General features: G+C 33.7%; 1 protein-coding gene and 1 long non-coding RNA gene across 2 annotated transcripts in view; one reads left to right on the top strand and one right to left on the bottom strand.

The window, feature by feature from the left end:
• LOC147067155 (uncharacterized) overlaps positions 1–12021 on the bottom strand; it is a 561518-nt gene that overhangs the window by 405339 nt on the left and 144158 nt on the right. The window lies entirely within an intron of this gene.
• Positions 10341–12021, top strand: part of Hmbs (porphobilinogen deaminase-like protein l(3)02640) — a 31928-nt gene continuing 30247 nt past the window's right edge. The window contains exon 1 of the mRNA XM_085954902.1: positions 10341–10690. Within this exon, the coding sequence (XP_085811028.1) occupies positions 10631–10690 (60 nt within the window). The 5' untranslated portion in view covers positions 10341–10630. The remainder of the gene's footprint in view (positions 10691–12021) is intronic.

Raw genomic sequence — 12021 nt, 5'->3', positions numbered from 1 at the left:
AAAAAATATTTCGACCCTAACCAATAAAATCCGATCGGACAGGATGCCGCCGGGGGACGGATTAAGTTTATGACACTAGTTAAGTGTCTAATTGTTTTCGCTGACAATAATGAAAAAGTATCCACGCATAATATATGGTTGAAAAATGCAAAGTTTGTGAAGTCCGTAGGTACCTGCCAGCGTTCATTACAATGAACAATTTCTTTTGTAGTTTATGAAGGCCATGCTTGTTTCGGGGATTTTTACGATGGTTTTCAGATTTTTTATTTTCGACTTTTTTTGTTATCTGACCGCTCATTTAAAAATACCTATTCTCTGATATAACGAGCAAATTCAGTCGGTCCCATCTTCCTCGTAATAACCAAGTTCGACTGTATATCAATTTAAGCATATAGAAGTAAATATTCTTGTTTCAAAGTATAAACAAACATTGCCCATGGTAGGTATCCTCTTTTTTAATGACTAGGATAATTTATTATGGTGACCCTTATTAAAAAGGGGCTGCCGATACCCTCGGCGCGGCCCTGCGTTAACCATGTGTGTGTCTTAATTAGGTAGGTACTGGCCAAAAAAAATGTAAAAGTTGAAGGAAAGATCTCTTTACATGACGTCATAAAGTTCGTACGTGTGACGTGTCTTGTCCGGGTCCCATTGTATTGCACATAGGTACGTACACAAGTGTGTTATGTTGTAGGTATGTCCGTTGCACATTGCGACACGTAGCGTGCAAAATGTTTTGCAACACAAATAATATAATACGACCAACAAACATCACGTCTTGCAGGCGATGCCGAAGTTATAGGATTGCGAGTTTTTTAAAACAAAATGAGAGCAATCTCAATATTGGTAACGTAATATAGAGGTACCTAATACCAGTTAATAGCTAGGAATCAATCAGTGGCTACTTTCCAAAATCTTGAAAATATGCAAAGTTGTATAGGTATAACTTATTAAAGTAGGTAAACCTTCTTGTATGTATAGAGATATCAGAATATTAGATGGAGCCTGAACGTACCTATATGTAAGTAGGTACAATGTGGTGGCAAAAAGAACGCTAATAATTTTCATACAAACTAAAAACTCAGATTGGTACTTCTTGATTTTTGCACCGAAAAGTAGCTGTTGCGTATTTTTTAATTTTTTACAATCGAAAATTGTACATGGTATCTAGGTCGGTACGTAGAACAAAAATCCTGGCATAGGTAATTTACTTAGTTGCGGGTTATCGCATGAACAAAATTTCGCAGTAGGGCCTCCAAGCCTGCCATAGAATCAGGGCTCGAAAGAACCAGAGCGCACCGCACGTGAAATTCCAGAGAATTTCTGTTTCGTAGAAAAATATTAATATTGCGTTCCCAGTTCGTGAATTATTATTAAAAACTAATTAGGGAGCAAAAATTGGAGGACAATCGTCCGATTGATTGTTTATTTTATAGTACTTACTTATGTTTATAACATATTTTAATAACGTTCTGAAATATAGATTGTGTTGGTATTATAAAATTTAATAATCTTGTCGTTGTTATTAGACGTGTTTGGAATTAATTATACAGTGATATGATAATCAATCAATATTTTGTGCATAGCTAATTTCTAATTACTGACAAACCTATTAGTCGATAAAATACAAGTAAAATATTTAAATATTTATAGAGCTGTTATTAATAATTAATAAACATAATACTGGTTATCAATAATTCGCACTGTGAGTGTAAAACCAAGGCATCTGCAAATTTTTCAATTTCGAGATTAAATGCAAAACAATTGCAAAAGTCGTAAACTTGATAATGTAAAAGTGAAGTAACTGAGAGAACATGCAATATAACGTAGATTTGATATAAACTCAATATTATGTTTTTTTAGATACTCTATTTGTCCTAACAAAATGAAGACTTCAAACCATAATATATCCAAAATACCTATGTCTTGCACTTGCCTTGGTTTTACACTCACGGTGCGAATTGTACTTCAGACGGTGGCTGTTTTATGTACCTACGGGGAACTCCGAGGATTGACAGATTTGGCGCCCCCCATTGCGAAAACTTCGTCATTTATCAATAGGTAATGGTTATGTTGCAACGCAAGTTTTCCACAATAAACATGTTATACATAGGTAGGTATTTTGATATTTTGTATGCGCTGTTTGATTTACAGTTTACACTTTTACAGCATAGATAGATAATATACCTATGGTGTTTACAGTCACGCAAAACGTCTTCCTCATCTGCTTCATGGAAAATCGGTGATCTCTTCTAGTCCATCTCTATTACATGTGTGATCATTAATAATTGACAAAGATCGTAATGGATGGACGGGAATTTCGCAAAATATTTGGAATTATTAGCAATGTATGACGAATGTTTATAATATTATTGATTATGAACCCCATTGTTAGGTACATAAATATGAACACGTCACTAGACAGTGGTATAAAGTCAATTAAATGTTTATACGTAGGTAGGTACAAATTAATGATTATTTCAAAGAACGGTGTGTCGAATACCCGAAATTTACTTTTTGTTTCGTGTCAAAATTCCCCATGGCCGTCCCAAGGTTAATTACAGCTTCAAGCGGATACTATAATAGTTTATAATTTATTATTATTATTATACCCATTCATAGACATACCTAGGTATTTCTAGTCACATGATTATTAGTAAGCTATTAACTCATTATTACAATCGTGTTAACTACAGTTTACTATCAATATCCACCAATATAGGCAGGTACCTATATTGTTATACCATAAACGGTAAATAAAGTTATTTTCAAAATATTTTACGTTAATTACAACGTAGGTGTACATCCACTTTTTATTGGCTGAAAAAAAATATCGTTGAAAATATTTCAAGCTCCGTTGCTTAGGTATTTAAAAACGTGGGTGGGTTCAGCAATTTAATGTCATTGGGGTTCAGCAAATAAATCGAGGAAACCCTCTCCTCAACCCTCTCAAACCAAATCATATGAAAATAAGGCAGACAAGGGAACTCATAATTTTCATACAAACTCTGTAATGAGAGACATATTAATTTAATATTTTTTGGATACATAAAGGGCATTTAGGTAGGTACGTCAAATTGGAAGTTACTTCAGTATTTTTACGAGGAAACCACAGAAGGCTCCACGTGGAAGAATATTGAACATTTTCTATATTTAGGTAGGTACCTACCTATCACTGATGCGAAGTAGTTTTAAACTTTTACTGCCCTGAAAAGATACTAAACTGTCATTATCACTTATCAGGTACGTAGTTAGATATTCACAAAATAATATATGTACATTTTGAAGTGCATTAATTAATGAACTGTCCGCATCAGCCATTAGCAACAAAACGCTGCTAGAAGAAGGCCAACCATTTCTTTTTTAATTTTACACCGTACGCCCTTCCTATCAAGGATTTATAATATTATTTAGGTTACGAGGACTATAATGGACTATAATGAGTGCATAAAAAGTCTCAGTGATAGAAACATGATTCATCAATCCTCTTGCGCTTGTAATTTGTAATGCACCATCAATATTGGCTATCGACATCACTTTTGCGTAAAAAAATGTTATACTTAACTTATAATACATTAAAATAGCAAGATAGGTATCTACTATTATTATAGGTCCATTTGCAGCGGCGATTTTTTTACCTAACCGGTTTGTTAAAACGGGGCCTCCAAACCACTCTTAATTATTACTCAATGTATTTGTATAGGTATGTACCTAAATCTCAAAACATAATGCGTATTCCCACTACGCATTTATTGTACTTAATTTTTTTGATGATACCCATTTAGATTTCACAAAACAAACACACGACTATCATTCAACAATTTTAAAATTAGTGACGTCCCGTGGGAGTAGGCAGATCATGCGTTGCTAAGAGATAGCAAATTAATACTTTCATCTTTGATAGTAGATTCTAGAATGTGATTCTATTCTTGAGGAAAAATATTGTTTACGGTATTTACACGAATGAATTTAATTAAATGCGACTAAATCACGTTTGTTTAAAATATACAAAATAAGTTAAAATCAGTCACCACGTCGTTTCTCTACCTACGTCACTAAACGCGCCACTGTTCACTTGTCTCTCATCTTTTCAGTGGTAGCCAAAGTGTCTCAGATTAATTAATAATGTAAGTGTCTGCCTCGATCGATACGCAAGGGCACCGCAGGTGTTCCATAAAAGAGTAATTCCAATCCGTCTTCTTAATTATATGCTCTAATGCACGATTACAATCAGTGACGTTCCGTAGAGGAATACAGGTCATGCACTGTTTAGGGGCGGCAAGTAGTGGAACAATTAGTGTGTATATGACAAGCGTTTTTTGTAAAAACATGTTTTTGTCTGCAGTGCTGAGGAGTCTTTCATTTTGCCTATAAACGGCAATGGATGTCAGAATTTTAATTAAGACCCTAGACCAGCGGGTTATATGTAAATTGTACGTAAAACATTTCTATCAAAAAGAGATGACAGTATACTACACGGTCTACAGATTCAATATGAACATTAATTCAATTTTCATAGCTGATTTTGGCAAAATTCATGAATTCAAGAATGAAAACCTAACCTAACAAATAATCCAAGATATCGACTATTTTCAAAATTTGTTTTGCTGCCGGCTTCCTGTAAGGTGTAAGCCGTGTTTTATTTAGACGTGAATTTGATGTCAGTACGTACATACTATACAACGCAAAGATGTTGGACTGTCTTTAATATGGTCATATATTTCCGATAATACGGCGAACGCATACGTACGTACAAGTTTCCGGACACGAGACCAGTGATACACAAAACCGCGGCCCAATTACTTCATCAGCATTTTTTATTGATTATGACTAAATTCTAATTTCTTATCTAGGTAGTAGTACTAATATATAATATTTATTATCATTATTTTTCAACACTTTTACCCACTGCGGGCCGTGAAGTATTAGAAAATGGATAAATTTGCCCATCTTTCAAATAGGTTGTGCACCACTGCCCTAGACGAAATAATAAAATGTGATAGCTATCTAGGTAGGTACCTAACTATTGAATTGACATACAATATGAGACTGAAAAATCATAATGGGTGGCATTTTGGGCGGACGTGCTCAGCGTGAGTCAAAATGGAGCTTTTATTCTATTTTCAAAGCATGATCCTGGACGTTCCTCAAACATTGTAGATAATCTATTTATATAATTTTGAAGCCTTTTTATCCTTTATATTTATTTTAAACATTTGATGACTGCATAAAGTATTTTTATTACATAAAATAGTATTCTTTTAAACCTCTCGCTCTAATGTTTTAGAATATAGTCATATTTCGGTACATAAATGTGCAGTGGTGTTAAGATTTTTTACATGTATTAATTTTTTAACGCATTTATAAAACCATCAGTATAATTTATGTCGACATTATTATAATGAAATATTTACGATAAAAATTATATTGATAATCTCTATGATCCCAAATTTGACAAGAATTAGGCATTTTATTATTCAAAAAATGGGCAAGATTAACACATTTGAAGATAATTCTAAAGATACCAATTATAAGCTATGTCTTTGACCATTCGAGTGTGATAAACATCCTACGAATAATGATTGCTTTATAATAATTATTGACCTAAGAATAAGGTAGTGTTTTTTTTTTAAATACTTACGCCATTTCTTTTGGCATTCCCCAGTGGTTAAGCTACAACATACGGCCGTAGCCATAAATTGACAAACTATAATTGAAGTAGTTGTACAGTTCTTGCTCTCTCAATTGGCATTATCAATAGTGTCAGCAGCGCTCGAAATGGAAAATTTTACGAACCGGAGCGCTCGATAATTTTACGAAAATATTAACTATATTATACTATACTACATTAATTGTAAATGTGATTTATAAAAATATGTGTGTTATTTTTTTATTATATGAAATATCCAGCTCAGACGGTCAAATTAATATTTCCACGAGACGGAGCGATAATTTTGTGGATTTTATGAACCGGAACGGCGCTCCGGTGCGTTCCGGTCCATTTCGAGCCCTAATAGTAGGTTAGTTCTGTATCTTAGGAGAGGTATCTGACGGTCCCGATTTCCATGCCAGTTATGATTGAAAAACACTGTATCCAAACGTCGGCAGAGAAAGATAGTCTGACCGAGTCTTGCTTGAGTGAAAGCAAAGTTTGTCTATAAGGAAACGACTTTTCGATATTAGTGAAGAATCAGAATCATTTTGCAGTTCCCTGAATGCCACGGCGAAAAAGTTTGAAAAGCACTGTACTACAGCACGTTGAGCGGTATTATTGGCGGATATGGGAGATTTACCACTGACAGGATCAGAAATAATTATTGCTGAACCGTGATCCAGGATGTTGTTTAACATTTTCCTGCATATTGGAGGAGTCCTCTGGCTGGCAATCTATTATTGCGATTTGCAATAGGAAGGAAACTTTCTAAGGAGTATAAGAGGAACTAAGGAATCTGGTTGTATTGATTATAATTACATTTTGTGGAATTGCATCCTTCCGCTTCTAAGAGGGCGTGGCACTTACATCCTTTATTTCAAGTATATTTTCTTTATTACAAGAGTTAGAACTTAAATTTTTTATCAATTATAAAAAATGGTTTCACCATAAAAATATTCCGCAAAAAACTCATTTATTACTGAAATGGAGTGACATCCGTCTGTTTCGGAGGTAGGTACAGATTATAATCAATGGCAGTAACAACGAATATGCATAGTAAGTAGGTAACTATATAAGCGAAGAGTTGCATGGTTTGTGTCTGAACCAATGGCGGTTTTACATCTGTGGACTGTAGAGGCCCAATACGTTGACAGAGTCCCCTCCGAAAATGTTGTATAAAATGCCAAAAACTGACATTCAGTGTTAAAATGCACGGTGACGTCCCTAGACAAATTACCGCCCTTAAAGCCGTCCCCTCTTATTTTTAGTTTCAATTTGTCTGTGTTCGGTTTATACTTACAAAAACACACAAAATCGTTAAATTTACATACACACCATCTATGTACTGAGAATTAGAGCATGTCCATGAAACCTACTCAACAAACAAACCATGGTGGTTTTAGACACATGGGGGTCTGTGGTACTGATCGGTTTGGAGGCACTATTGTGAAAATATTGCCTGTGCGATAAACCGTCTTTAATTGTATTACAATATTAAGTATTTTATGTTGTCAGGCTTTGGCAGTTTAAAACTAAGATGCATCGTCTGCTGTATGGAAAGCCGCAACTGCTCTCAAAAATTGTAATATTTATAAGTACGATTCATTTCTTCATTCGCCGCCCTTATGCAACGCATGACCTGCATACCATCATCGGACGTCACTGAAAATGTGGCAATCGTTATGTTGCTAGGACTTTTTATGCTTTGATGATTTTTAAAGTACACGACATGTTGGCGTGTGTGTTCTGTCTTCTTCTTTCTATCTCGACGTTTCGGGGTGGAAGAGAGGCATCTATTGAGAATGACGTCTGCAACGATACATATCAAAAGGTAAATCGCCGTGATTCGCGAAGGTCTCAAGCAAGCCCAGATTGTGTAGGATTACGAGATATCGGCGGCAACTGATATCATATACCTACAGTGACGTCCCATGGGGGTAGGCAGATTGAGCGTCGCTTCTGGGCGGCAGTTGCCCGAAGGGCGGCAAATCGAGGAGAGTCATTATTTATATAGCAATAGATACCTAAGCTTAGTAATAACGGAAATATCCTTCCAGTAAAAAGTCTTCTGTGAACAGCAATAACACGTGCAGATTTGCAAATAATATTTGAATTATAGTTAGGTACATACTTACACAATTAAAAATGTATCCAAATTTAATATGTTTGCTAGTTAACCCTCAAGTTTTGGAAGTTGTCAGGCGTATTTTTAAATGTACCTATCTGAAACCGTAGACTCGCAATATTGTCTATTGAAGCAGATATGGCATTTAAATTAGATTTAGTGGTATATAATATTATCATGTTAGTAATGTATCCACACTACAACACATTTCTTAGATATTGGAGTCATGAAAGGACGGTAAAAAGTACTGTACCTAACTATAAAAAAATGTGGCGGCATTTTGGTACTGCCTAGGGGCGGCATTTTGTCGAGGTACGTCACTGTATACCTACAATAAGGAAGGAGTTATGCCCATACTCTGGATCCAAACACAGATTGATAAAACAACTTGCGAATCTTCCAGATGCAGCATCCGAACTCGCGATTTCTCAAACTCGTTTCGTTGGATAATATGCACTCGTCCATCGCAGGCGCATACATACAATATGTTATAAAATTTAATAGTAGCAGGGTACATATCAATGCACTGGCGATGTCCGCAAGGCGCAAATAATTGACGTCATAACAATTCTACATACAACTTTCTACTATACTATAATATTGATTGAGCACCTTTTTTAAAATGTAAGAACTACGTTATTTTTTAAAGGGGTTCTATATAATATCCCTTTTCAAATACCTACCGGTATAGTATATTTAACTTAAGAGTTAAGTCCTTTTACCAAGTCTGCAGTGTGTGCGAATGAGTAAAACGGATTATTGAAGTAAGCACCTATTTATTATTATTAAAGCTACGCGAGTACTGTGTTGGCGATCGCCTTTCACTTTACCTCTACAAGTCTACAAGAACCAGATTGCCAGCGTAGAATTTTTCCTCCATAGTTTTGTACATAACTAAACTTGTTGACATTGTATCGAATTTTTCATAAAACATTTATTTTATTGTAAAAGAAATACCTGTTTTGAATATTATTGAAGTATGTGACTGTAAGTGTCATATAAAATTATTTGTATGTATTCATATAAAAATAAAATAATGATAAGGAAATATAGATTGGTACTGCCATACGATCATAAAAGGGTATACCTACCTACATTAATATTTCTGTTCTTGCACCTCGTAGGTACCCAAAATGACATAAGGTAGAGAGCACACAGAGAATGCAGCGTGTTGAGAGCGCGTGATTTACTTGATTCTGGATGCAACACAGCAGAAAACCACCCACCGGTCTCCGCGGTTTTGTCGCAATGTCGTCATCAGAGGTTATTTTAATTATCTTAACAAGCATATCGACACTACATTTTTGAATATTTCTATCTGGAAACCGAGCGTGAAGAATCGATTAGTAGATAAATAGAAGTAACATTTCATTGGGTCCCGTGTATGGTTCTATAGTACCTAATTAATATTGTACGATTGGTGTACCTTTGCCAACTGACACCCACACGATTTCCCCGCCACTCTCCATGGTCTTTGTGCATACGACTGCAGATTACTAGGTAGGTAGGTACTTACATACTTTAACATACTACGGTAGTTATCCATTATTGTTAATTTTTCTCAAATCCTGAGTGTAGGTAATACGGGAGTAATATATTAGGGTCATAGCCAAGGGGGTAGTGAATGGCCTGTTAGGTATTAGATCGTAGGAATGATTATTTTTGGCAGAAATACTTGACAGCGAAAAACGATGGACGAAAGAGATGGAATGAACCAGGAAAGGACCCAGTAAGTAGTAGTTGATCGATACCGGCTGATGATGCATTTATACCTTATTATTATACCTTATTATTATTATGATTGACAATTATAATAATAAATACATTCTTTCCAAAAATTAAATGGCATTGTCGTATAGGTTGATTTTTTGTGAATTACATTTTAGAATCATATTATGGTCTCCCTTTTGACCCTGGACCGCTACGGCTATTGCGTATACATACTATTGACTATTTATTTTATACTTATGTACATACCTACCTCTTTTTAATAATTCTATAAGAAATTTTCACAATATGAATTGTATTATTTTCTTTATTAGTTGAACTGGCATTTTACGTGGTAAAACTCCATGGTAGGTAATGGTTTTAAAATAAAGTTATTTTTGTTACAATCTATTTTATCTCAATCGACTTCATCGATTCTGAAGATTGGTTTCAAAACAATTGTATTACTTTCGTTACATATTATTCTATTACTTATATAGGCACATTATTTTATTATTGATTAATAATTTAAGTATATTATTTTCACAGTTAATAGATAATATCACAGTGTTATTCATTCATTTCCTTGTTTGTACTATATTCAATAGGTACTCTATTAATTGTGACCTAATATTGTGCATTCGTGTGGAAGTGGAGGATGTTAGTTTTTTTTTAATATATATAATTTTTATTATCCAATATTCATTTAGCAAGAAATCGTTAGAATTAGAGAGTCCAATCTCTTTGGTTAAAATAATGCTATCGTTTTCCATTAATTTATTTTACACTCGGGAGTTTTTGAAATCTCTCACTCTATCTAGCAACATTGGTATATTCATTCAATTCATCGAAATCGAATTCTATAAGTCAAAAATGGTTCGGGTGGAGTGAAGTGTTTGTCTTTAGTCCAATTTTTATAATCGTTTAAGTGAGGCACATTGCGTTACAGTGATAACGACTGTGCAAATCGCGATTATTGTTGTTCGTGTTTATTATTTTTACGAGTATTTTTAACGAAAACCAATGTTAAACCGCCAATAGTCATTGAAACAGTTTTTCCTAACCTAAGTTTTCATGTATTATTATTTATACGTCCTTAATAAAATTGTTATATTATTATATTTATCTAGTGAAAACTTTACAATATGAGTGCATTATTTGCAAGGGATGATCGTATTGTCAGGGTCGGATCCCGGAAAAGCGAGGTTAGTTCACTTGGAATATTTCGTAACTTACTGTCATTAAGGAGATTATGCAAGACATTGTGATAAAATACACTGCTTTGAGTGAAAAATCAAACATTTGAATCAATTTTAAACAGATAAATAATGACAGATTTGTGTTTCTTTTATGCATATTCAGTATTTTTTAATTTTCTAATCTAAAGCTGACAGCAAACGTCAGCGCAAACTCCAAGGTAGGTATAAAATAAAATGTTGGAGAGTGGGGTTATTAAAAACCTTGATGTGATCAAGTGTTTAGAAATAATGCCATGATGATTGAGGCCGCGGTAAATAAAAGACCTTGCTATGTCCCCTAGATATTATTAATGAAAGTGAATTATGGCCCACAAGTGATTTGGTGGATTTATATCTTCGATTTCATAATGTTACTATCACATTATTATTTTTTAAGTTTTATTTACTTACATGGAAATTGTCTATATAATTTTAAGTTTAACAAATGGAATATTGAAAACTAATTAGAATAGTTGAGTATTTTTATAATAAAATAAACATAGCATTGATAAAAAAATATCTGCACTACATTTATAATATAGGTACCTAGGTACCTATATTATAAATGCACTCATAATAAAAAAATATGAAAATTTAAGAAAATACCTACATAATAATATGTACTAAAAAGTAAAGTTATACTATAGTCTATGATACCTATTCACTTCTTATATTATTTGATTGCCACTGAAAGTGTTCAGAAATCCAATTTCCTTGAGATGTGTACCCGTTCATGTAGTTAAGTTGACAGGTAGTTTATGAAAGAAAAACAATTTAATAATATTGAATCAGTTACATAAATAATATTATTTTATTTATTCGCGTAAACATTGAACTAAAAGAGAAAGTCGTCTGGCCTTTTGTCACTCTAATTTACGCAATATTAAGTACGAAAAATTTACCGGCGGAAAAGAAAGTACACTGAGCCCAACATGATTAAATAAATAAAATTGATGAATTTATGTAGTTTTGGCAAGAAGTTATGTTATTGCTAATTAGCTAACCTGTAAAGTTGGAATTGATTTCATTTGGTATTCATAAAGCGGGTTTTGTATTTCTTGTGTTTTATGGCATGACAGTCATCGAGTCAAAAACTGGCTTCAAAGTCTTTGTTTATGGCGACTGACTTTCTCATTTCCATCTTATTTTTTATTTGTTCTGTGCTTGGCACATTGGAAAATGAGGACCCTTAACTTTTATTTATAATCAACACCTTTGTAATTTGTTATTTTATAATGCACATAACTATGTAATAAGTAGTGTTATTTACGATTTTTCAATATTTTAATAAGCATCTA

This window comes from Rhyacophila brunnea, unplaced genomic scaffold (genome assembly GCF_057557595.1).
Source record: "Rhyacophila brunnea isolate RB1 unplaced genomic scaffold, BYU_Rbru_1.0 scaffold_4, whole genome shotgun sequence".
NCBI classification, from domain to species: Eukaryota; Metazoa; Arthropoda; class Insecta; order Trichoptera; family Rhyacophilidae; genus Rhyacophila; species Rhyacophila brunnea.
Note: the sequence above shows the minus strand (reverse complement) of the source record. Positions and strands in the feature narration are given on the sequence as shown.